Raw genomic sequence first — 27,732 nt, 5'->3', positions numbered from 1 at the left:
TCTGCAGGCTACGTGTTCAGCCAAGAAATGGGCAAAGGGAGCAACAGATGGGGGCAAACATTTCCATCAGAAAGGAAACCAGTTCATTTTTAAGAAATGTTCAAGGTTCTTCTCCTGCCCCTCCTCTCCCAGATCATACTCTTTCTCAGCTCTTCAGCAGAGGCAGGTAGCGGTAAGCTGTACAATTTTTTTTTTCTCTGAGACATCTAGAGTCACAAGAATATCTGAGATTTATTTAAATGGAGAAAGGAGTGCATTGAGAAGCTGACAACTGGGTGTAGGTAAGAGTTAGTCCTAGAGAAATGCTCACTGAATAGTGAGGAGGTGAATTTCCCATTAGCCAGGCAATCTTTTCCTAACCAAGTTGTGTTAAACTTGGTTAAAAAGAAAGTTCCAACCGTTAGGTGAGTTCTAGAAGCAGATGCATTGTAAATGAAGCCTTACCTTTTGGTGTTTTTAAAAACAGTTCAGAGGCTTCCCTTGTGGTCCAGTAGTTAAGAATCCACCTTGCGGTACAGGGGACAGTGGTGTAATTCCTGGTCCAGGAAGATCCCACATGCTGCTGGGCAGCTGAGCCCATGTGCTGCATCTACTGCAGCCCATGTGCCCTGGAGCTGGTGCTCCGCAACAAGAGCAGCCGGCGGCACGAGGAGCCCCCGGTCCCCACAGCTAGAGCAAGCCCTCACACAGCAACGAAGACCCAGTGCAGCCGAAAGTAAAAAATAATTAGTTCTAAAAAAGCAGTTCATGGAAATCTGTAGAACTTCCCTATCGTGTATGCCTGGAGCGGAGCAGAAAATGGGTTCCTTGTGAGAATCAGAAGCACCAAGTGGACATTTAGGAAAACCTTACTTTCAAAAGTAAATGTTTATCAGAGGGTCCCCACACTGAGGGCTTTGTGTGGCTTTCGGGAAGAGTGTGGAGACCACGTGCAGAGCTTGTTCTGCTCAGCCTTTAATTATGCATCACCTTTGCTCAATGCCCCTTCTCTTTCCTTCGCCCACTATGGAACAGAAACCTGAAAGATGTCGTTTTTGGCAGGTGTCCTTGGTGGAGTTCCGTGATTCTCGCCCCACCCCCTTTTAAAACCATGAAAGGCGTGTGTTTCAGAAAGTCGAGGGAAATCACGCAGAGGTTCTTGGATGTTCAGAGGGGGCCCCTCCCATCCATGAAGGTGCTAAGATGGGTTGGCAAGGCCTGAGAAGGCCTTCAGTCATCCTCCAGTTCGTCCATTTACTCAGCATGTTTACTGAGCCTTTTTACGGGCTCGGTATTGAGAGGCCGATGAAATAGATGTGGCTACTCTTCGCCAAGATACCCTATGCTAGGAATGCTAGGAAGTAAACATGTGATGATTAAATAAGTAGAAGTGATTGTCACAGGTATGAGGGAAACAACCAGGGGGAAATGTTTGAGAGGGTTAGTCATGCTGAGTGTAGAGGGAAGAGCGTTGGAGGCAGAGGACACAGCAAATGCAACGGCCTGCAGGCAGGAACGGGTGTTCAGAGGGGTGGCTGGGAAGCCGGTGTGGCCGGAGTGTGGTGGGCACGGGGGAGAGGAGCAGGAGGCGATGGGAGACCCTGCAGAGCCTGTTCCCGAGGGCCCGAGTGGGCCAGGCTCAGTGAGCGGGCGTGATGAGGTGAGCGGTGAGGGGCAGCTGAAGGGTTTTCAGTGGTATGTGGTTTTACATGCATTTCAGGAAAATTATCCTAGCTCTTGAGTGGAGAATGGACAGGACAGGAGCAGGAGGCTGAGAAGGGAGCCCGAAAGGAGACAGCCAGTGTCGGCCAAAGGAAAGGTTAAATTAGGAGCATGGGATTCACAGATACACAGTACTAATACTATATATAAAATAGATAACCAACAAGGACCTGCTGTGCAGCACAGGCAACTCTACTCAATATTTTGTAACTATAAGGAAACTAACACCTGAAACTAGTGTAACACTGTAAATATACTATATTTCAATTTAAAAAATATATTAAAAAAAAAAGAAGTTGCCATGCTTCCCAGTGGATGGGAGTGAATCTAATTCAGCCCCTGCCACTTCGTTACTGTGCAGCTTTGGGCAGGTCTCCTAATCTCTCTAGCATGCAACTGTTCACCCCTAATAAAACAGGGACAAGTATTTTCTCATGTGGTTTCTGGAAGGAATAAGTATTCACAAAGTCTTCTATAAACCTGGACCATATGCTCATCTGAGCTATAATATGATTCATATTGAAAGAAGGGGGGGGTTCCTGCAGCGTTGGAAAAATCACTCAGCAGCCCCTACATGAGCAACGTTTTATTACTGCCTGAGGCTAAAAAGATGCTTTTGTTCCCTTTCTGCCATCCGTGTATCTCCAAGGGAGGACGGCTGGTTAAAAATCACATGGTGTGGTCATTTATATGTAGTCATTTACCTCAGTGATAACTTGAAATGGCTGAGGTGTTTTTTTTGCTGTTGTTGTTTAGCTTTATGTCTCTGGTGGGTGACACGTGAGTGTGATAAAGTGTGTAGGTGTGACATGCTGCCGTGAATGTGAGGAATGCCTGATGGAGGACCATTCGACTTCCTACACCCCCTCTCCCCTACACGAGACCACAGCTTTTAGCGCCCAATTACTGCTGCTAGGCCACCAGGGTCCCCCAGTCCAGTGGAGAGCTATATTCTCATCCCCCAAGTCCCTCAGTGTCTTAGGGTAAAGTCACAGAACACTGATTTTGGCTTTGAACAAAGCAGGTCTATCTTTCATCGTGAGTTTGGACCATTTGGAATCCTTATGTTACAAGGAAATATCCTGTTTCAAATGCAATTTTCTGTTATGACTCCGAGCAGATGCTAAGATTTGTTCCTCTGTCATCCAAGAGGGTCTCCAGGTTCCCAGAGAGACCAATTTAAATTGGTGAGACCAGAATGTTTGCTGGACAGGTGATGTGATGGTAAAAATGTTCTCAGTACGTCCTCTTCAGCACAGCAGCCCCTAGCTCCACACGGCTTCCGAGCACCGGAAGTGTGGTTAGGACAAGGGGAGGACTGAATTTTAAATTGTGTTGCATGTTAACGAGGTTAAACTTAAATAGGCACATGCAGCTGACAGCAACTGTACAGGATGGTGTAGTTCTAGACGAATGTTTCTTCTTGTGGGAAATTGCTCCTCTGAGCCCCAAGGGTTCTGTGAATTCATGAACTTGCAGACTCCCCTGACTCCCTCCAAGATCCTCATCAGGGTTCGTGCCTCCCGTGTTGGGGCAGTGCTGTAACTCATCCTTATCTGGGGGCAGTTGCAGGGGGATCACTTTGCCATCTCAGAGTTTCACCGCTGTTCCTGCGGTGAGGTCAACAAAGTGCCGCTGAGAATGGCTCACCGAGAAGGCTATCCATGGAGAGGCGCGTACCACTCACGCTCTGTGCCACCCCGAGCTCTGGCCTCTCTGTTCTTTCCGTGGGACACAGCAGATTCCAGGGAGGGTGCTTGTCATTTCCAACCCTTGGTGTTTAATACTGTTACCTCTGGCCTAGACCTTTGAAATTCAGTGGTTTCTTGGTGCACGCCCACTTTTTGGCCCATGTGAGAAATTTCTGGAGGATGGTGATCCACAGTGTAGGGCCCCTGACTCCGCAAGGGCAGATGCACTCTGTGTGTGCCCGCTTCCTAAGTATACATGTGGAATCAGGAGGCCTTGCTGAATGGCATGTGGGTGGGTGGCCGAGCTCACAGTGTTCTCCAGAACCAGGATGCTTGAGGATTAAAGGTCAGGAATTGGGTGGCTCATTTGCCCAAGGAGGGAGAAGTTAAAGGTTATACTCATACAGATGGGGAAATAGTATCAGGGCAAAATACTTGGCAGCATCATTTTTCCAGGCTGTAGGTGAGGTAAGGAAGATTGAAAATTTACTCAAGCTTGATGGCAGAATGAGTGTTCATCGTGAATGGCATCTAATTCACTGCCATTCTAGAATCTGATGTCTGGTGGGTCCTGCCCTTTGAATTACAGTATCAGCAGTCAGTACATTAGAGAGTAGTTTATACTCTACACAGCAAAAAACACTCAAAAGATAACAGATGAATGCTGAATGGAGAACTGCTTAATTTTTTTACATGTCCTAGGTTTCAGTTCAGTTCAATTCCATCACTCAGTCATGTCTGACTCTTTACAACCCCATGGACCATAGCACGCCAGGCCTTCCTGTCTATGACCAACTCCCGGAGTTTACCCAAACTCATGTCCATTGAGTCGGTGATGCCATCCAGCCATCTCATCCTCTGTCATCCCCTTCTCCTCCTGCCTTCAATCTTTCCCAACATTAGGGTATTTTCCAATGAGTCAGCTCTTCGCATCAGGTGGCCAAAGTATTGGAGTTTCAGCTTCAACATCAGTCTTTCCAATGAACACTCAGGACTGATCTCCTTTAGGATGGACTGGTTGGATCTCCTTGCAGTCCAAGGGACTCTCAAGAGTCTTCTCCAACACCACAGTTCAAAAGCATCAGTTCTTCGGTGCTCAGCTTTTTTTATAGTCCAACTCTCACATCCATACATGACCACTGGAAAAAGCATAGCTTTGAAAAGACGGGCCTTTGTTGGCAAAGTAATGCCTCTGCTTTTTAATATGCTGTCTAGGTTGGTCATAACTTTCCTTCCAAGGAGTAAGCGTCTTTTAATTTCATGGCTGCGATCACCATCTGCAGTGATTTTGGAGCCCCCCAAAATAAACTCAGCCACTGTTTCCACTGTTTCCCCATCTGTTTGCCATGTTAGGTTTAGGGTATAACTTTTCTAGAGAGGGAAGGGGTTAAAATGTCAGATGCTGTCTCTCATAGTAATGAGGTGTGTAAAGTCCATCGACTCTGGTAGAAACAACATCACTTCCCAGGAGCAGCCCAGACCTGGGAGTGATGTCATAGAGCCTGCGGCCCCAGCAGACGTGGTGCTATGAAAGGACAGCTGGTTCTTTTTTAAAAAGTCAAGTATAACAGGAACCATCTTTAATTTGGGGGTAGCCCTGTTTTCACCAGTGGTGGTCATCCCTCAAAGCTATTTTTATTCCTGCCAGGATGGCCAGGCAAAAGAAAGCCAAGCAGGGATTTTCAATTACAGGTAATTATCTGAATTGCAGCCTTGGTTTTTTCTCCTTGGCACATCTTTGTTCACACCCCGGGTGTGAGCTAATCTGCTTATAAACACGTGGTTTGGGTGTGTGTGGGGATATCTGTGGGCTCTTTATAGCTGTAGTTCCAGAATATGCGTTTAAAGATTATGGTCAAATTTACTCTGATTGAGGAGGGTAACTTATCATAAAAGCCTCAGTCATTTATGTTTCCCTTTCCAATATAAGAAGTCTTATTAACTTACCCACTGAAAAGGTTAAGATCAAAGAAATCATAAATGCTGCACAAATACTATTTCAGGAACGTAAAATTCAGCTGTTTCTATTAGCTGAAAAGAGTTGGGACAATCTCTTTGAAGGGAAACACCAAAAAGTGCTAACAATTTTTTTTCTTTTTCTTTCTGTCCTTTTTTTTTCCTCTCCTAAGTGACCATATGGAATACCAATGCAAAAACGCAAACAGGCAAATGCAACCAATTAAGACTTACAAAATAAGCAAAAATTTTTTCATCATCTTTGGCTCTAGTTGTGTGAAGAATGCTGGTTCATGGACTCCAGATAATTCATGAGAACCGTGTGAATCATTTCAGACAGGTTCGTCCTTGGGGCTCCCCTGAGGCCATCGGCACTTATGAATCATTGTAGATGAGCTTGTCCTTGGTACAAATCATGCTGCATTTAAAGTTGCTGGAGGCACTTCCCTCATACAATAAAAGGCCTTCACTGGACTTTTCAGTGGCCTGAAGTTGAAGACATAAATACTGTTTTATATAGTGAGCGGGACCACTCTTTTATGATGTGTTTTACAAGTCTGGAGGATTTTTGGTTTCTTTGAGGTTTTCTTTGGAACTTCAGATTAGGGTAGTTCTTGAGGTGGAGGCTCTAAGTCCCCATGTCATCTGTCCCTGGGGGAGGCGGGGGAGCTGGTGCAAGAGATGGACCACAGACTTCCAGGTTCCTGGGGCCAGAGGCTGGCATTTTCTGTGAGAGGGGCTCTGCCCTCTATGTCATGCGGCACTAAAATATAAATTTGCAACTCCCCTAGAGTAAATTGCATCCTTACTCTTCATCCATTGAGCAAAACTGTCTCAACTGGAATCACATGCTTGGTTCTTTTCCTGTCCTTGCTGAAATGTGGGACCTGCTCTGTGCTTCTCTGCCTCTGTTCCATCCAGAACGTCCACACAATCACTGTCGCTCGTGCACCCCATTCTCACCTTCTGCCTGCCCATGCACTTTCTCCTATCCGATACTCCATCCATCCTTCAATTTGATCCTTCTTCCTATAAATTTTTGTAGCACTTTGTGTCTTACTAGGTTTATGTTAGAATTATATGTAAACAGGTCTTGTCTCCATCTAAAGAAAAGTTGTTTTCCCTACAAGGTAAATGATATTTTATTCATCTTTGTAAAAGCCACTGCACTCTGGTGTGCTAAATGAGTGCTTGTCAAATGACTGTGAGTTGTTCAACACCTATGTGCACATTCCTGTGCCATGTACAGTGGAAGAGGTATCGAAGAATGACATGGTCTTCACTCATGACCCTTGTCAGTCACTATGCACCACAAAATATGGGGTGTTTTCAGTTACCTGCTGCTGTGTAGCAAACCGCCCTAAAGTTAACAGTGTAAAACAAGACCCATTTTATTGTGCTCAAAGCTTCTGTGGTCAAGGAATTTGGACAGGGCACATTGGGTGTAGCTCACCTCGGCTCCGCAATACTAGAACCTCAACTGGGGGAGACTTGTGTGGCTCAGGACTAGGACAGCTGAGCCTGGAGGGTGTGCATCCAACTTCTTCATTCACACATCTGGCCCCTTGGTAAGGATGGCTGGAAGGCTGGGATCTGTTGGCCCTGGCACGTCCAGCATGGTAGCCTGGGGGCTTGTGAGGGGCATGCTTTCTGCATGGCCATTGGTTTCTCCCAGAGCCGGTACCCTGAGAGCACTAGGTGGCAGCCACAGGGTTTATTCTGACCTGGCCTAGAAGTCATAGCATCACAGTGCATCACTCCCATTGTGTTCTAATGGTGACTAGTTAAGTCATGGGGCTTCCTAGGTGGCTCAGTGGTAAAGAATCCTCCTATCAGTGCAGGAAATGCAAATTCAATACCTGGGTCAGGAAGATCCTCTGGAGAAGGAAATGGCAACCCATTCCAGTATTCTTGCCTGGAAATCCCATGGACAGAGGAGCCTGGTGGGATATAGTCCATGGGGTCACAAAAGAGTCAGAAATGACTTAGCAACCTAAACAAGTCCTGAGACCTACCCAGATTCAAAGGGAGAAGAATTAGACTCCAACTCTTGACAGAGGAAGCAGTGTACATATCTCCAACTCTTGACAAGGTCACATTGCAAAAGAGCGTGTGGAGTGAGGGATATTTTGTAACCATCTTTGAGAAAGACAACCTGTGACAATAAGTGAAAGCCCAAATAAGTGGCACTCATGGTGGTTGTTACTGGGTGACAGGCACTTGAGCAAAATGTCTTTGCGAATAAGATACCGGGATCCACCTTGAACTCTGGCTGGGGAAAGAGGAAGAGCAAGGGATCCAAGGCAAAGTTCATCTGCAGTGATGAAGAGTCTTGTTCATGAGTGAGGATAGACAGTTATAGAACGGCTGGCTGGGTTGCATGGCTTGTTATATCTCTTCAATTAGATTTCAAAAATTTCTCCAGCCTTATTGAGATATAAGTGACATACCATGTTGTGTAAGTTTAAGGTGTACAACATGATGACATATATATATAGTGAAGTGATTATCACATTAAGGTTAATTAGCACACTTGTCAGTTCCATTTTGTGTGTGTGTAGAGAGAACATTTCAAGAGCTGCTCTCTCAGCAACTTCCTAGTATAGAGTATATAATTGTTAACAGTATTCACCATGCTGTTCATTAGATCCCCAGAACTTATTCATCTTGCAACTGGAAGTTTGCATTCTTTGATCACCCTTACCTGTTCCCCACCCCGACCCCACCTTGGAAGCTAGCAGTCTACTCTTCACATATAAGTGAGATCATGCAGGGTATGTCTCTCTCTGTCTGACTTACTCCACTTAGCATGATGTTCTATTGCAAATGGCAGGATTCCTTCTTTTTTTATGGCTGAATAACATTCGTGTGTGTGTGTGTGTGTGTGTGTGTGTGTGTGTGTGTGTGTGTGTGACATCTGTATTATTCATCTGTTGACAGGCACAGAGGTTGCTTCCATTTTTTTGACTACTGTAAACAATGCAACAGTGAACACGGCAGTGCACATATCTCTTTGAGACAGTGATTTCGCTTCCCTCGAATATATATTCAGAAGTGGGTTTGCTGAATCATATTGTAGCTTTAAAACACGTTTCTGAGGAACGTCCATGGTGTTTTCCATGCTATCTGTGGCAATTTGCATTCCCACCAAGATGGTAGAAAGGTTCCCTGCTCCACATCCTCATTACTTGTTACCCCTTGTCGTTTTGATGATAGCCATTCTGACAGCTTTGAGGTGATATCTCATTGTAGTTTTGATTTAAGTTTCCATGATTAGTAATTTTGAACACCTTCTGTGTACCTATTGGCTATTCATGTGTCTTCTTTGGAAAAGTGTCTATTAAGGTCCTTTGCTCATTTTAAAATCAGATTATTTGTTTTTATTCTGTTGAGTTGTATGTGTTCCTTATATATTTTGGATTTTAACCCCTTACTAGATATATGATTTGCAAGTATTTTTTCCCACTCAGTTGATTCTTTTTTCGCTTTGCTGATAATTTCTTTTGATGGACAGAAGCTTTTTATTTTTACTTTTGTTTCTTCTACTTTTCATATCCAAAAAAAAATTGCCAAGACCAATGCCAAAAAGCTTTTCAGAATTTTGTGTTTTCAAGCAAGTCTTATGGTATTTAAGTCTTTAATCCATTTTAATTTTTTGTGTGGTATAATATAAGGATCCAATTTCATTCTTTTGTGTGTAGATATCTAGTGTTCCCGGAACATTTACTGAAGAGACTCTTCTTCCCATTGAGTATTGTTGACTTTTTGTCAAATATCAGGTAACCATATAGGCATGGTTTTATTTCTGGGCAGTTGATTCTGTTTCGTTGGTCTATGCGTCTGTTGTTATGCTAGTACCAGACTTCTTTGATTACTGTAGCTCTGTAGTATAGTTGAAATCAGAAAATGTGATGCCTCTAGCTTTGTTCTTTCTCAGGATTGCTTTGGCTATTTGGGTTTGTGTGTGTATTTCCATATGAATTTTAATAACTTTTTTCTATTTCTTGTAAACTAGAATTTAAAATGCCATACCATCATTGATAGGGATTATGATGAACCTTTAGATCTCTTTGGGTAATGTGGACAGTTTAACAATACTAATTCTTCCAATCCATGAACACAGGATATCTTTATTTATGTCATCTTCAATTTCTTTCATCAGTGTCTTATAAATCTTTTACCTTCTTGGTCAAATTTGTTCCTAAGTATTCTGTTGTTTTTTATGCTATTGTTAATGGAATTGTTTTATTTATTTCTTTTTTAAGATAGATTTTAAACTTTTTAGGGCAGGGTTGTTTAGTAGTATATTTGCTTGGGAGGAAGGTGAGATTTTTGTTTTCATTCTCTAAATTGTTTAATTAAAGCACATAGGTCATGTTAAATTTGTACAGTTTCCATCTAATGGCCAGGTGGGAAAGAAAATAAATCTTACCCAAATAGAAACAAGAAGAGGGTATAATAAATTAGTTCTGCTCCTTTATTATCTGTTTGCAAAGATTTCAGAAATGTAATGGTTCAAAGTATTCTGCTGTGATTCCTGATAATTGTAATAGTCTCTTGGGATCATATTTTGTTGTTTAGCGCTAAGTCATATGCAACTTTTGGCAACCCCATGGACTATAGCCTGCCAGGCTCCTCTGTCTGTCGGATTTCCTCGGCAAGAATACTAGAGTGGGTTGCTATTTCCTTCTCCAAGGGATCTTCCTGACCCAAGAATCAAACCCGGGTCTCGTGCATTGGCAGTCAGATTCTCTACCACTGAACCACCAGGGAAGCCTAACAAAATGATACATATACGGACTTAATTTGTTTAAGCCTGAGTTTTACCATTTGTGGAAAAATTAACTATGGTGAGACTATACCAGATAACTTATAAAAGCATGTGGCCCAGTCCTGGTCACTGGTGATTGATTGATCAATGTCAGTTGAATTCAAACATGACAGGTGCCAGTGCTAAAGAGACCAAGAGGAAAGGAGACCTCACTCAGATGTTTGCCCATGTTCCAGGCCCTTCCCACAAATAAGAACCCAGTGTCTGTCTCTTTTATTGCTGGATTAAGATCCCACAGTATCCATTAAAACCAAAAGCTCTAGCTCAGAGGAATAATAAATGATATCTATCAAGTGGTTTAATAAGGCTTTTGTGGATAGGTACGACACTGCTTGTTTTGAGCTTAAAGATGTTTAAAACAGCCAAGGTTAAGAAGAAGGGAAGATTTGAAAAGAAAAGCAGTAAAGAAGTGTGAGATCTAAACACCGAAAGGAAGTAATGGTAGAGCAAACAAATAAAGGTTCAGGGAAATGTTTAGTAAGGTAGACATTATATTGGATTTACTGTAGGTATAGGATTGGTCTGTGGAATAATGGTGCCTTTCTTTGGGGGGTGCTTTCTTTTTGGGGTGAATGTTCATTTCAATTCACATACATCTCAGGAAGTGTTTACTGAGTGTCTGTTCTGGCTCATGCCCTAGGACATGCTGAGATGAAGGTAATACGGCTCCTGCTCTCAAAGAGTTCAGTCTAGTTTGGGGGTAGGAGAGGATAGGTTAACCAATACATGCCACGTGTTACTTTATATATCATCTCAGCAGGACAAGGAGCAGTGGGGACTGGAGAAATGAGCCATCGTCTGGAGGAGTCAGGGCAAAATGAGCTTCGAGAAGAAGAGATTCAGGCTTCCCTGGTGGACCAGTGGTTAACACCATGTGCTCCCACTGAAGGGGGTGTAGGTTCCATCCCTGATTGGGGAATGAAGATCCCGCATGCCACGTGGTGAGACCAAAAAATAGTAAAGGTTATTTTTCATAAAAAGAAGGAGATTCAACCACATGGAATACCTGTGAGTGGGGTGGATCTGGAGAGATGAGGGTAGAGGAAGGGTATCCATTGGATCATGCCACGTGACAGCTGATTGTGATCTTTGCCAAAACCAGTGGAAACAGCGTGGCAAGGAGAATGGGATAGAACAAAGAGTCAATGAGTTTTGATGAAATTCACTGGAATTTAATGACCTGGTTTTATTACAAGTATGAGTGGAGCTGCTTTCTTCTCTTGCTAATGAAGTAAAACTAAGCTGCAAATCATTCAAAGCAATTGTGCTGGCTCAGTTGGCCCCCAAGCTGAGCAGATAGGCCCACTGTGATTTGAGGAGTTTGGAAATCTTGTGCGGTCGGTATTTTGACTCTCTTCTTCATCTCAGTCACGGTTCAGGCTTTTCACACACCACCAAGGTCTGGGGCAGGCTTCTCAGCTTTCTCGGTACCCTCTCGGGGCTCATGAAGCAGCAGGCCTGCCCCAGAGAGGTCAGGATTCTTTTTGTAAAGGCAGTGAACGCTACATGCAGCCCAGAGAACCCGCTCTCGCTACCCTCCCCCTCCGATGGGCTCACACAGGGAAACAGATGCTTTCATATAACTCTCAGCATCGTAGCGGCTCTGCTGTACCCTAGCCTGAAATACCTATCCAGGACCAAATTCTTAAAACCCCAGGAGCCCTGGGGTGATTTTGAGCTCAGGACTTGAACCTGTCATAAAATGTAATGGACGGTATATTTTTAACTGCTGGGACCAGGGAGTTCATATACCCTGTGAAGACTGAAACAACACAGCATTTCTTTCTGCAGCTTTGGAAGTATATTTGAAGCATTTCAGAAACCACAGGATGGTGCCTCTCATTGTATAGTTTCCCGTTAAGACAAAGTCCTTGATCGTTCATTTCTGTGCATGGACCTCTTCGGTAGTTGGGGAAAGCCTATGGTCCCCTTCTCAGAATAATGCTTTTAAAGTGCATAGATAAAACAGACCAAATTTTAAAGAAACCAATTATGTTGAAATTCACATATCAAAATATTTTAAAGAAAACCTGCTTTTATGGGATAATAACATACCTGCTTTTTATTAATGCATTAAGTAATGAGCTTTTTTGCAATTTTGAAGTACTAAGGAGCATAGGCAATATTTAAAGGACTCTACCACTTGTAAATGATGTGCAGATATCTCAGATTTCTATTGATGATGGAGTCGGAAGTCTGTTTAATGCTTCTGTGCTTTGCTGTTTACATTTATTTGCTTATTGAAGTATAGTTAATTTACAGTGTTGTGTTAATTTCTGATTTAGAGCAAAGTGATTCAATTATACACATATATATTATTTTTCATATTATTTTCCATTATACTTTATTATAAGATATTGGATATGATTCCCTGTGCTATACAGTAGGACCTTGTTTGGTTTATATATAGTGCTGTGTATATGTTAATCCTGGACTTCCTAATTTATCCCTTCCCTGCCTTTCCCTTTGGTACCGTAAGTTTTGTTTTCTATGCCCGTGAATCTGCTTCTGTTTTGTCAATTAGTTCATTTGTATCATTTTTTTAGATTCCATGTAAAAGTGATACCATGTGCTATTTATCTGACTTCACTTAGTGTGATCATCTCCAGTTGCATCCATGTTGCTGCAAATGGCATTGTTTCATTCATTTTTTTTGGCTTGCTGCTGCTGCTAAGTCGCTTCAGTCGTGTCCGACTCTGTGCGACCCCATAGACGGCAGCCCGCCAGTCTCCCCTGTCCCTTAGATTTTCCAGGCAAGAATACTGGAGTGGGTTGCCATTTCCTTCTGCAATGCATGAAAGTGAAAAGTGAAAGTGAAGTCGCTTAGTTGTGTCTGACTCTTCATGACCCCATGGACTGCAGCCCACCAGGCTCCTCCATCCATGGGATTTTCCAGGCACGAGTACTAGAGTGGGATGCCATTGCCTTCTCCGTTGCTTGTTTGTTTTTTGGCTTAGTAATATTCTATTATCCATGTATGCCTTCTTTATCCATTTTCCCATACATGGACATTTAGGTTGCTTCCATGTCTTGGCTGTGTACACTTATAATGAAAGGAAATGCTAAATTTTAGTGAGAGGTTAATAAAAATAAAAATGTACATATTTTTCTCCAAATTCACAGACCCCCTGAATTCTCTTCTAGGTTAAGAACCTCTGCTTTGTGATATAATTTTGGTTGAAAGTATAAAACCAACAAAAATCTATGATTTATTTAACATGCAGTAATAAATCATCGGCTGTTCAGGGCCAGTTCCCAGCCCTTTTCTTTGGGCACTGTGCCTTCTATAAAACATGATGCCTCATGTACAGGAGACAGAGATGCTTCACGAACAGCTCTAAAAAAGAAAAGAAAAGAAAAAAAACAGATTTGCCTTGAGGAGGCCTAGCGCTGATCTGTGTCTTTAATTCATGGAGTGCTAGCTCTTGTTTTTCTGAGAATGAATAAAAGAAAGGCAAAGTAAAACCGTGAGGTGCAAGTAATGGAGAATAATGGTCAACATGATGGTCTGCGTGTAATTCCCTCTCTTCTCCCCTGATGACTCAGATCTGCTTGTGTTTTGGTCACACATGAGCTCTGGGTCATCCCTCGCACTTTATTCAGCTTTTCTCACCTCTTTAACGAGATTGTAACCAACAAATTCAGTGTGGAATTGATTACAAGGTTTTCCTGCATCTGGTTCCTCAGAAGCAGAAGCCAAAATGGGAATTTCTGCCAGAGATGTACTGGAAGCATGCATGTGTCCAACTCTCTGTGGCCCCTTGGACTGTAGCCTGCCAGGCTCGTCTGTCCCTGGGATCCTCCAGGCAAGAATAATGGAGTGGGTTGCCATTTCCTTCTCCATGGTATCTTCCTGATCCAGGGACTGAACTCACATCTCCTACGTCTTCTGTATTGACAGGCAGGTTCTTAACCACTGAGGCACCTGGGAAGCCTGTGCTGGAAGAGTGCTCCCAGAAGTGAGGGAAACAGGATGGGGCAGGGAAAAAAGTGGGTTAAGGATGTGGTCTCACAAGAAGTCCAGCCTCAGCCTGGTCCCATGAGAGAGCTCTGGAGTATGAATCACTACTTCCAGAACTTATCCACCCGGAGGCCAGCTGTCAGACCACTGCACCAGCCAGCCAGTGGAATGGGGCACATACTAGTTTTCTATGCTACAGAAAATGTTGCAAATTCAGTAGTTTAATACAAAATCCATTTATTATTTCTCAGTTTCCATAAGTAGTCTGAGCACGGTCCAGCTGGTCCCCGGTCAGCCCCTCAGGTGTCAGTCAGGTCACATCTGAGGTTGGAGTCTTCTTCTAGGCTTTTGTGGCTGGTGCCAGAATTCATGCCCTTGCAGCTGTGGAGCCCACAGCTGCTTGCTTCTTCAACGTTGGCAGGAAGAGCATCTCCTGCCTCCAGCCTCTTAGCTCAGGGAAGAACTAAGCCCTCCATTAAAGGAGGCCCACCCAGATCATCTCCTTTTTGATCAATTCACATTCAACTGATTGGAGACCTTCTTTACATCCACATAATCCTTTCACCATTGCAATAGAATGTAAGTAACATAGTCATGGGAATGACCCGTGTCCTGTTTATCCTTCCCACACTGGATGGGAGGGGCACGGGTCTTTGGGGGTCATCTTAGGATTCTGCCTATCCCAGGGCATCCCCTGAAGGCATCTCTGGAGGAGGAGGGTCCCATCAGTCAAGGATAGTCCTCCTGAGAAGACTGTAGGTGCAATTCAATGCCTGTATAGCAGCTGCAGGAGGGGGTGCACCAATGGATAGAGGGCATCTGGGCAGGGCACTGAGGGCATCTGCTCTGTATGGGAATCTCCTGACCTCTGTAGTGAATGGAATGGAAACTCCTTGGTAGAAACCACTTGCCTCAATTGTAATCCACACTTCATGGTGGACATGCCTTAACATAAGAAGATGCAGAATGCTTTCTGACATGATGCTTTAAAACAGTGATTATTTTTTAACACTATCAGGCCCAACTAAACACATACCCCTTTTTATAATAAATACTTAATGACATCACTACAGTCATTAAAAGATAGGGAGCAGTCAAGGCCTGATATGGAATGAGCTGCCTTGGGAGTCTTATTTCTACTCCTTGTCCTGTTTGATGTCACATTTTTGTTGGCAAGATAGGCCTGAGGACACAGAGTCTGAACAAGGAGGATTTGTGACCTGCCAACCAGCATCTCCTGGGAGCGCTCAGGGCCTAATTGGTCACTATTGAGACTTTTTGCAGTGACCACAATCTGCCTTCTGTGCCCCATTTTTCTCCCAGGAAGAGGCTTGGATTCACAGGACCCACAGGGCTGTGGGCATCAGAGACCTCCCTGGCCACAGCCTCCCTCTCTGATCCCTGCCACATTTAGTCTGGTGGTGCAGGATGAAGCGGGATGCTGGCACTGTGATCTGGCTCTGCCAAGCGGTTGAAGGTGAGATGTTGAGCGAGCAGGGACTCTTGTCTCTCCCTCCCTCCAAGTCCATATTTTATTTTTGTATTGTGCACATGTATATAAGTATGTATTTCTGCTGCCACAAGTTTTTGTAACCCTAGTTACTGTGTGAGGTAAGGTTCCCTGGATGGAGAGCTTGAGAGAGGGATTTCCTTGCACAGGATTTATTATTGGGGAGCAGGATGAGGCTGGAGAAGTTCATCAAGCTTGTGACATCAGCTGGAGAGCAGCCTCAGCTTGATCGCATGGGAAGCTCTGGGCCGTGAAATGCACCAAAGAGTTGTCCCGCCTTGAGGCAAGAGATAACCTCTTTTTTACCCCCATGCCAGTCAGTCATTGCCAGTGAGGCTGGGAAGGGGGCATAAGAATTCCTAAGTGAGGTGGCTCTCATTTAACCAAGGATGTTTCTCCATAAGAGGAAGTTGGGAGCTGATGGCAACCAACTTGCAGCTTGGGGTGGGGGCACTGGCCCCGCTGAAGTCCCATCCTCCTCTCTTTCCATCCTGTTGGTCCTTCAGATCACCTCTGGGCTTCGTACCGTAAAAACTGTTAACAGTCCCCACTGCACACAGAGTGATGGACCTTCACCTCATTTCTGAGGTCCTGCCAACCAGTTCCCTGCTGCCTTCCCTCCCTGCCCTTCACCCTGTGGTCTTGCCTCACACCCCTTTGTCAAGTGGTGATGGTGATGGTGATGATGCCGTAGATACAGTGAGCTCTTCCTGTTACCAGGAGCTCTCCATGGTGCTTGGCATCTGTAGTCTTTCATCTTCTCAACAGTCATGCAAGGTTTTCCTGCCCAAGCTGTTTTACATCTGAGGAAACAGGTTTGGAAGGATTAAGTTACGTGAGCAGCGTCACACAGTTTGTAAGAGATGGAGCTGGGACTCCTCCCTTAGACCTACGACTGTCGATGTCAAAGTCCTTGCTCTCCACCTTGTCTGCAGCCTCTGTTCCTCGACACACAGTTGTCTGTTAGACCTCCACATCATCCCCACCAACTGATTCCCATTCCCCCATCAGCCTGCTGAACATCTCATTACCTTCTCTCTGAGGATTCTTGACACTCCCACTCTTGCACCTTTTGGGGTCGGAGGCGGTTCCCTCTCATGAAATTCCCACACTTCCTGTCCAGGCATCTTTTTGCTCACACAGTCCTGCCTGCCTCTTCCCTGCTGCCCCACGCCTCACTGGTACCTGGGGCAGGTACACAGCAGCCAGGTGTTGGCTGCAAGCAACCTAGTCAATGTTTTTTCCACTAGAGAGACGACTACAATGTGGGCCCACTCAGCCCTCCACTCCTGCCTGCACACGCCTATCATCCCAACCCTGACCTAAGTGTCCTGTCCTGGCTGCTGCCTCAGCACAGTATTGTCAGGAGACCCAGGGAGTTCAAGGCAGAGCTGAAATCTGGTTCCTGCAGCTGCGGTTACCACTGTGAGCCAGCCCCACATCACCTCCCTCCGCACATGGCTTACACTGTAACGACAGCTTTCCAGGTAGGGGCTGAGGAGGAATAATATTCTCAACAAATCTATTATTTGATGCTGTTAATAAGATGCACCCCCACTTTAGAAACTTTAAATAGTAGGCTGAGGGAAGGCCTTTGATTTAGGGAAAGACAGCAGTAGAAGACAGAAAATAATTAACTGCCAAACTGCGTCCTCAGGACCCTGGAGGACTGAGGTCAGAGGACTGGCGTCCTCAAGAAAGTCCCGTGGAAGTGGCAGCCGTGGTCTCGGCCGTGGAGGGTGGAACCTGTTCCGTGGGGATAAGAGCACTGCAGACATGAAGTCAGCAGAGCTGAGGCATAGGTGGGGGCTGCAGTCGGGCCTGAGCAGATGCACTTAGCACGGTTGTGTCCTCTTACCCGAAAGCTTGCTTTATCAGGTCAAGGTGCAGAGAGGAGTTTCCAGGATTTTCACCTGCTTGCTGAGCCAAGTCAGTACTCCCTCCCCCTTCCCACTTCTCCTTCACTATTGACGCCAGGGGGTCTCAGGGCATTTCTGTCCCAGCGTGAGGATGAAGGGCTTGTGGCCAGCTGGATGAAGGGCTTGTGGCTGAGGGTTGTGGAGCAGGAAGGCCTGCCTGGAGACTCTGGCCATATTTCTTTTGCTGGTAACACTGGGAGTCTTTTCTTCTGTGTTAGTTACATAGTTAATTAATGTTTGTTGCTCAGTTGTGTCTGACTCTTTGAGACCCCATGGACTGTAGCCCACCAGGCTTCTCTGTCCATGGACTTCTCATATTCACCTCCAGATATTTTTATCAGAGCCACCTTGGAGGTTTGAAGATGGGTCATAGGAAGAGAAAATTAAAACAAGAAGGGAGGAACATTAGATTCTAAGACAGCATTCCATTTCCTCTGGAGGACACAAAAGCTGGATAATCTCCAGGCTGGGCCAGTTCCATGTGGTATCACTTAGCTGTCAAGTGATACATGGTGTTATCTATGGTATAATTAACATGTCTGTTTGCAAAGAATGTTCTACAAGGATATGTCATGCTCTTAGAAAATCGTTTCCAAAGTCAAAAGTTCTAATCTCCCATTAGCATGGTTTGGGAATAAATGCAGAAAAAAATCCCAAAACATATAAACATATAAGTTGATTAAATAAGCAATCCCCACTTAGGCACACATACTCTCAAATATAAAAACAAATCTTTTCAAGTATTCAAGGAGATATTATTTTATCTTTGAAGAGGAAAAAGCATCAATGGGGTCATGTGATTTTCATAGATAAACAGAATAATTTATGCAAATATGTTACTTAAAGAGTAATGAATGCTTTCATGCCCTTCCTGGGCACTGATGCTTACCAGGGGATCATACATTTCAGGCTGATAATGATATCCATTTCCATATGGTATTACATATAAAGTAGTGTGTGCATGCGTGCTCAGTTGCTTGAGTCATGCTTTTGTGACCCTATGGACTGTAGCACACCAGGCTCCTCTGTCCAGGCAATTCCCCAGGCAAGAATACTGGAGTTCTTTGCCAAGCCAGGGGATCTTCCAGACTTAGGGATTGAACCCACATCTTCTATGTCTCCTGTGTTGTCAGGCAGGTTCTTCACCACTAGCACCAACTGGGAAGACGAAAGTTGTATGTAGTCAGAATTAAAATCTCTAATCTTGTCAATAAACTTACAGAATTTTCTTCCTGGTATTAATTTAAATTTTCATTTGTTTATTTTTTAATTTATAGAATTCTAAATGAAACCACGTGTGGCCTTAGCTTGTTCCCTAGTGAAATGGGTCCTGGAGACATGCACTGTTCATTTTGCAGCAGGGTGGTTTTCACAGATTTTTATATCAAAATTGCCATTTAAAAGATTGTGGTAAAAATAACAGTCAGTTCAGTTCAGTTCAGTCGCTCAGTCGTGTCCGACTGGCTCAGTCGTGCCAGGCCTCCCTGTCCATCACCAACTCCCGGAGCTTACTCAGACTCACATCCATCGAGTCAGTGATGCCATCCAGCCATCTCATCCTCTGTCGTCCCCTGCTCCTCCTGCCCCCAACCCCTCCCAGCATTAGAGTCTTTTCCAATGAGTCAACTCTTCGCATGAGGTGGCCAAAGTACTGGAGTTTCAGCTTTAGCATCATTCCTTCCAAAGAAATCCCAGGGCTGATCTCCTTCAGAATGGACTGGTTGGATCTCCTTGCAGTCCAAGGGACCCTCAAGAGTCTTCTCCAACACCACAGTTCAAAAGCATCAATTCTTCGGCACTCAGCCTTCTTCACAGTCCAACTCTCACATCCATACATGACCACAGGAAAAACCATAGCCTTGACTAGACGGACCTTAGTCAGCAAAGTAATGTCTCTGCTTTTGAACATGCTATCTAGGTTGGTCATAATTTTTCTTCCAAGGAGTAAGCATCTTTTAATTTCATGGCTGCACTCACCATCTGCAGTGATTTTAGAGCCCCAAAAAATAAAGTCTGACACTGTTTCCACTGTTTCCCCATCTATTTCCCATGAAGTGATGGGACCGGATGCCATGATCTTCGTTTTCTGAATGTTGAGCTTTAAGTCAACTTTTTCACTCTCTTCTTTCACTTTATCAAAAGGCTTTTTAGCTCCTCTTCACTTTCTGCCATAAGGGTGGTGTCATCTGCATATCTGAGGTTATTGATATTTCTCCCGGCAATCTTGATTCCAGCTTGTGCTTATTCCAGCCCAGCGTTTCTCATGATGTACTCTGCATAGAAGTTAAATAAGCAGGGTGACAATATACAGCCTTGACGTACTCCTTTTCCTATTTGGAACCAGTCTGTTGTTCCATGTCCAGTTTTAACTGTTGCTTCCTGACCTGCATACAGGTTTCTCAAGAGGCAGGTCAGGTGGTCTGGTCCTCCCATTTCTTTCAGAATTTTCCACAGTTTATTATGATCCACACAGTCAAAGGCTTTGGCATAGTCAATAAAGCAGAAATAGATGTTTTTCTGGAACTCTCTTGCTTTTTCGATGATCCAGCGGATGTTAGTAATTTGATCTCTGGTTCCTCTGCCTTTTCTAAAACCAGCTTGAACATCTGGAAGTTCATGGTTCATGTATTGCTGAAGCCTGACTTGGAGAATTTTGAGCATGACTTTACTAGTGTGTGAGATGAGTGCAGTTGTGCGGTAGTTAGAGCATTCTTTGGCATTGCCTTTCTTTGGGATTGGAATGAAAACTGACCTTTTCCAGTCCTGTGGCCACTGCTGAGTTTTCCAAATTTGGTGACATATTGAGTGCAGCACTTTCACAGCATCATCTTTTAGGATTTGAAACAGCTTAACTGGAATTCCATCACCTCCACTAGCTTTGTTCATAGTGATGCTTTCTAAGGCCCACTTGACTTCACATTCCAGGATGTCTGGCTCTAGGTGAGTGATCACACCATCATGATTCTCTTGGTCTAGAAGATCTTTTTTGTATAGTTCTTCTGTGTATTCTTGCCACCTCTTCTTGATATCTTCTGCTTCTGTTAGGTCCATACCATTTCTGACCTTTATCAAGCCCATCTTTGCATGAAATGTTCCCTTGGTATCTCCTTTAGACAGGTTTCTATGCATATGTGTGTGTTGTCTGGCTTTTCTAGTTGTTCTCAGTGGGATGGTAGATCTTTGACAAGTCCCTCTATTAGTATTATCATTAGAAATGCAAAAATCCTCAGTTACTTTTAGAGGAATCTTTAAGCTCATGACAGTTCTAAGCTGTTCTATAACACTTTAACTACCATTCTCATAGTTATGATTATTGAGATAACAGAAAAGGCCTCAAGACTTCTCATTTCTCTGCCTGCCTGCAAGGTAATCATAGACAGTAGAGTTGGGAGTGCAGTAATAGAGTTGGGTATAGAGCAGAGGAATTCTGAGAAAGGATACAGGAGGGAGTGGACGAAAAGATCATGTTTAGAAAAAGAAAAATACTGAGGCCTTTAAAACAAAAACAAAAACCCATAGAGGGTTTTTCCCAAACCAAATATCTGGCTTAATGCTAGCTGCTTATTTGTTGGCCTTCTCTGTTATTTGCAAATTGAAAGTAAAACCAACCCTTCCTGTTTTCATTTAGTCTACTACTGTAGCTGCTAGTTAGCTAAGGAGGATAAAAACCCTTTATTTCTTGGAGAAAAGCAGTGTGAGGTCAGTTTCTAGTTCACCTGGCTGGTCAAGAGGTGTGTGGTGCTTGAGTCCTATTCGTATTAGGTCATGGCATGGCTTGGAATAGAGTCCCCCAGACACTGGTGCGTATCTTCCATCAGCCAGGTAAATGGGAGCTTTGACACATACTCCGTTCCGCGAGTAAAGGAGACAGAAGACTTGGGGACTTCTGACTCTCACAATAGCCTAGATGCCCTAGGATAATAGGGCAGAGGGTCCTCTCCTCTGGCAGGATCTTTGCGTGGCTGGCCCCTGCCAGTCACAAGTATACCCTGGTGGAGTACACTTCGATTTCTTCTGAGTTACTTCAATTTCATTTTCAGAGCAAGGTCATGAATGACAAGGAAAAGCTTGAACGACAAGGAAGAGCTCCCCATGAAGGAATGGGGGTCCTCAGTTACGTTTCCTTAGGGGTCTCTTTTGCTGTTGTCAGCAGACTCTCCTGGGCCCTGTGGTCCTTTCTCAGGGCCCCAACACAACAGCTCTGTGTGTGAGGTGTGCCAAGGGAGAAGAAAGATGTAATTCAAAGGAGAGCAAAGCCCATCCCTGGGAGGATAAGTGGACAAGCTCACAGTGTAGACAGAGGGTCTGTAGTGAGTTTGGATGGGCCACTGATGGGGAGGCTGGAACAGGGGAACAAGTTTGTTTGTGGAAGAGAAAGGAAACCTGGGGTTTTAGGCCCAAATCAATGTATTCTGGGAGATGCTTTGTGGAGTTGGCATCTGGAGGTGAGAAGAGGATTTCTGTGTTGTAACAAAACTCAGTAGGTTCACTGCTGAATGACTTAGACACCCATTCCCTCTCCTGGTTCCCTGTGGTGATGAGAGGCTGCCAGGTCCACCAGGGGGCATCTTCCATGGGTTCTCTCTCATCCCCCACCTCTCCTCACCAAACTCCAGTCACCTCCCTCCGCTGCTTCCTGTCCCCCTGCTGTGTCCTGGCTTGGTCCTCTTCCCAGGTGGTGCATGTGTTGGTGCGTGCTAAGTCGCTTCAGTCACATCTGACTCTTTGCGACCCTATGGACCGTAGCCCACCAGGCTCCTCTGTCCATGGGATTCTCCAGGCAAGAATACTGGAGTGGGTTGCCATGCCCTCCTCCAGGGGATCTTCCCAACCCAGGGATGGAACCCAGGTCTTTTATGTCTCCTACATTGGCAGGCAGGTTCTTTACCACTAGCACCACTTGGGAAGCCCTCCCAGGTGGTACTTACTAGTGGGAGAGAATCCGCCTGCCAGTGCAGGCGTCGAGAAGTAAAGAGATGCGGGTTTGATCACTGGGTCAGGAATATGCCCTCGATTAGGAAATAGCAACCCACTCCAGTATTCTTGCCTGGAAATTCCATGGTCAGAGGAGCCTGGCAGGATACTGTCCAAGGGGTCACGAAGAGTCCGATGCAACTATGGTGACTTAGCCTACACGTTTTTCCCCAGGGCCCCTGTTTATACTGAACTCAGCAGACCTATACCCATCAGTCCACTTCCATGCTACACCCTGAGGGATCTTTCAATAGCATAGCCTCCTTGCTGGCCTCCTTACCTCCAGTCTCACCCCATCCATCCAAGAAACCAGAGGGATTTTTCTGTAACACAGCCTCTTGCATCACCTTACCTGCCTGCCAGCTCTGCCTAGAGTTTAGATCGAAATCAACACACCCTGTAAGTCCCCCTGACATCTGATCCCTGCTTTAGCCGTCTCTCCCCACAAGCCTGATCTTCCCACCTTTGCAGAACACATGTAATCCACTGGATGGGTGTGGCCTCTCCCCCTGCTGTGTGTACCGGCCATGTCTGCTCTCTGGCTGATGTCTGTCTGTCTTCTGACTGAGTCCAGGAGCACCTCCTCTGAAGCCCGACAGCCCTTAGTCCAGATTGGGTACCCTGTTTGTGTTCCCAAAGCCACCTCTATCCTAGCGTGTGTTGTGCTAGGTCATCACTGCCTGCCTGTTGCCTTCAAGGTCTGTTTCCCTGGGGCCCAGCACATTGCCTGGTGTAAAGTAAGCACCCAATAAATTTCAAATTGCACATATGTCAAGTTCCCTATAAAAACCTCAGCCGCTGCAAAATCTGCCACCAGTCTGAGGTTTCTTTTCCGTGCAGCCTTCTTCAGTTTTCAGAACAGGAGACTACAGTAGATTTTTACCAGGAAGGAGGTGGACTGTTGGCTTTTGGTCTGTCAGAATAAGTGTGTATTCAGCTTGGGTAGTTTCAGTGTGTCGTGGTGAATATTTTCAAGCAGTAAAAAAATTTCAGCGATTAGGGTCTGCGCCCAAACCATAAACCTCCGTCTACATCCTAAGGGGTCCCTTCACTTCATTGCGGTGCTGAGCTGAGGGAAGCTGCGCAAAGGAAGCCATGAACTGGTGCTGCCACCTTTCCTTTGCGGCTCAGATAAAACAAAGCACAGTGTGGGCAAGAAGGGCTGTCCTTTTGGGAGTGCCGACTCATTTCTATTTGCCATGCCCTCCCCTGCCTCCACCCACAGCTCATTGTGGGGTAGAACCCTTCTGCCCAGAGCTTTTGGGACACGTCATAAGAACGTGTTTCTCAAACATCTTAGTTAAAACTGACTCATGCGATCAGAGCCACAGCACAGCATCTGTACCCCTAGATGTCGTAGTTCATCACACATAGCTGTGCCTCAACTAAGAATTTTTTCCATGTTGGTCATGGCTTGGGTGGCTGCACATTTAGAAATAGCCCTCATGTAAAGTCCATGTTAATTAGTTATTTGTCATCTATTCACATTCTTCCTGGAATGAGGGACATTTCTTTCTTGCCCTGTGTCCCCCTAAGTAGTTAAGTAATATTTCAGGGTGAGGTCAGAACAATTGGGATGATTTTTAAACAGCATTTGACAGACTTCAAGGAAAGCAGTTTTGCTTCTGGTTCTAAGAATGAGTCCAATTCTGTCACTTACTGGTTTAGGGGTGAGCACAATTTATTTGAGCTCTGGGGCCTCTGTTTATCTCATCTGTAAAATGGGAGCAACACAGTCTACCAGCTCAGGTATTCTGTGGATTAAGTAAAAGGATGTCTGTGGGAGAGATTGGCTCAGTTTCTGGAATGCATGTGGTAGCCAGGAAACATTCAGTGACTTCTGCCTCCCCCAGCCCCATCCTCCGTTCCTCCCACAAGAATAGCATCGAATAGCATCGTGTAGTAACTGAGTTCTTTTGACATGAAGGATTTAAATGCAGAACCTTAAGGCAGTCACCCTTAAAGAAACACTGGAGCATTTATCTGTGAAAACATTAATGCTGCCCTCATTCACTGTTCTCTCCACCCAGACTTTAAATTCTGTTTTGGAGAGTCAGTCAGTAGGCACCTGGATCCCAGGTAGGTGTTTTGCTCCCAGAAAGGACATGAGCATTAAAGATCTGCTCCTAAAATCTGAAATTTGAGAGAATTTTCTGGAAGTATCTTACCCAAAGGCTCACCTATCACTCCCATGAAAAGTCCTGTTTTTTTTCCCAGCTGATTGCTTTTTTGAGCACAGAGATAAACCACCTGCTGGTCACTCAGACTCCCATCCCCAGAGTGATTTGCCCCCCACACCCCACATACAGCAGCCCCATCTGCTTCCCCTCCCACGCCACTCTGGCCCAGCTGCCATCTTTTCCCCTAGGCTGCTGTGGGAGATTTTCTGTGTCTCTAAACATGCTCTGCTCCACATACATACCCCCATGGAACTCCCTGGAAACAGGGTTCTGTGCCCCAGTGAACCTGGGGCCACCCTTCTCTTTCTGGTCGGCAGTTGCTGTAAAACATACAATAAACAAAAGACTCAGACCCCTCTGTTTAACCTGGTGACCCCCCCCCCCCAGCTTGTTCAATCACAGACCCTTTCATTTAACCCCCTCCTGGGGAACTGAAGCTCACAGACCTGTCTTGGAGAATGCCGTTACCAAATGGTCAGATGGACTGCCATTCATTCACGTATTTAAGCAGCTCTGAGTCCAAATGCTGGTGGGTAAGGACCTCTGAGAAAGAAAAAAAAAAAAAAACTCTGTGTTAAAAAAAGGCTGGGGGTGGGTAGCTCTATGTGCTAACCTGGAACCACCTCCAGGGTACATGCTGAGTAAGGAAAGCAAAGTGCAGCCATCAGTTACCTAAACGTGCTTAGACTGGACAGATGCCCTGAAACCGATAGGCATGTCTGCCTCTGGAGGGGCCGCTGGGTATCCAGGGGGGTGGGGTGGGGTATGAGCCAGCTCCTCACTGTGTGCCTCTTGGGAACTTTAAAACTTTCTACTGTTTTGAACACTGCACTCGCCTGCTTCCAACTCCGCCAGACTTTATGCAGAGTGTAGTTTGAAGTCCTTGGCTCTGCTTGAGGCTTTGGGGTTGGGTGGCCTCTGCCCGCCCACCTAGCGCCTCTCACTCCTGCTTGTCTGCCGGCTCCTGCCATCTCTCCTTGATAGATGCAGGCAGTGGAGACATGGCTCTTTGGTGCTACTTCTCAGATTTGCCCTGCTCCCCTTGGAAGCCCACCTTCCATAGCATGTGCTGGCCAGGGATGCAGGGAAACTAATGCTTTACTCCTGCCTCACTCTCTAACTCGTGAGCCTGGGGGAGCCAGAGTCCCAGGGAGGCAGTGGAGCAGACTGGAGCAGAAAGCCCAGGAACTCCAGGATTGAGCTGATGTGACTCCGAGTCCTTATTAGCCTTGTGGCCTGGGGAACTTGTGCCTTCATCTTCCTTTTCTTACACAATGGAGGGGAGTAAGCCCAGCTCTCATGCTTTGGGTATGTGGCTTACCTCTCAAGAACACCTTGCATGGTGCCTGGCATCTTGTCAGTGCTCATTGGGACTATCAGCCTATCACTCCCCTGGCTCTTGAAGTCCTAGGATCTGAACGAAAGAACACAGGCCTGAAGTCAGACTTCACCCCTAGCTCCAAGGAGCCCAGCGCTGGGAAGCCATCAGGCCCCAGTGTCTACAGGTCCCCTGCCTTAACACACAATCTGTATTTATCTCAACTTAGAAGAGCTTTGATGATCAAAACACCATGGATTGGAAGGGTTAGTGCTGTGAGTACAGATGCTCGCCAGCCCGCCAACTAGCTTATAAGAATATTTGGAAGATGACTAAGGTAATGTCTTCCACATGCTAAAGAGACCATGATTTCGCACCACGCAAGGTAAAGTGGGAAAACCCCCGCTCATTAGCGGAGTGACCTTGGACAAGACAGTCACTGCCCTTGGCCTCATTACCTCATCTTAAAATATGAAAGCAATAAAATCCAGCCTCACAAGGGTGGTTTGTGAGGCTCACATGGGGCGGTCCGTGCGGAAGGTCTTTGTAAACTGTTGAAATGCTCTGCACATGTCAGCAGCGCCCGCCGTTCACGTGCCATGTGTTTATTGTTTCAGCGGAGAGTACAGGACGTCATCAGCCCCATCGTGTTCGAGGCTGCCTACAGCCTGGGTGAGCATGTGACGGGAGAGGAGGAGAAGGAGCTGCCAGCCCTGACCCCCGTGCTTCGCTGGAAAAAGGGACAAAAGATTGCCCAGAAGAATCAGGTACCTGAAACTCGTGATTGGGACCCCAGGTGGCAGGTGTACACGCACAATAACAGCCGTGGTGGCATGGGAGCCCGAGGCTGGGCACACCCCCTCCTGGGCTTCCCTTTCTCAATCTGCAAAATGATGAAATGTGTGATTTGGGGGTTTGTGTCTAATAACCATGCGATTGAAACTCATTGAGGCTATTCCCAAACAATTAGAAAATGATGATACCTCTGAGGTCATGAACTGGCTGCTTGGTCTCCGCACTTGCATCCTTTTCCTGCAGTATTTCCAGAGCTCAGATCAGTACCTAGTGAGTGCTCTACATACATGCTTTATTGATGGGACTGTGAGTGGGTGATGAAGCAAGAACTTCCTCTTGTTAGAATCGGTGGTTAAGTTGAGAAAGCTCAGCTCAGTCGTCTTTGGAAGGCAAAGCACCATGAGTGCAGGCTGTCACCATCTTCCCCAAGCTCAGCAGATTCTGGGCTGTGCTGCTGTGTGGAGGAGCTACAGGGCCATGTGGGATGCAGGCTGTACAAGGCCATACAGAGTAGGAGTGAGCCGTGAGCTAACACCACGTAGCAGCACTGGCCTGTCTGCCCCAAGCAATCTGGAAGATGTGCGGTGCAGACTCTCTTGCAGGAAATATGCACGAAATCTGCGATCCCAGGTCTGAGTCTAAATCTTTCTCGAACACTCAAGATCATCACAGATCCAGGACCTGGGGAAGGTCAGACAAAACTGTTTTTAGGCTAAACCAGACTCCTGGGTGGGGTGGGGACAAAGCTGTGGAAACTCTCACTAGCCCCACCCTTCACAGTTCTGACTGCTCTGAGCTTGTGGGAAAACTAGCAGATCATGATCCACGCCTTGCAGATGAGAGTTGTAAATAGAACCTTAGAGAAGAGTTTGGAGTTCGAGATGTAAGATTTTTAC

At 45.5% G+C, this 27,732-nt stretch overlaps 1 protein-coding gene across 1 annotated transcript in view; it reads left to right on the top strand.

The window, feature by feature from the left end:
- ITGA9 (integrin subunit alpha 9) overlaps positions 1–27,732 on the top strand; it is a 367,242-nt gene that overhangs the window by 151,228 nt on the left and 188,282 nt on the right. The window contains exon 16 of the mRNA XM_052639038.1: positions 26,659–26,808. Coding sequence (XP_052494998.1) covers positions 26,659–26,808 — 150 coding nt within the window. The remainder of the gene's footprint in view (positions 1–26,658; positions 26,809–27,732) is intronic.

This window comes from Budorcas taxicolor, chromosome 1, assembly GCF_023091745.1.
Source record: "Budorcas taxicolor isolate Tak-1 chromosome 1, Takin1.1, whole genome shotgun sequence".
Lineage (NCBI taxonomy): Eukaryota > Metazoa > Chordata > Mammalia > Artiodactyla > Bovidae > Budorcas > Budorcas taxicolor.
The sequence above is the reverse complement of the archived record's forward strand: the minus strand, read 5'-3'. Positions and strand labels throughout refer to the sequence as shown.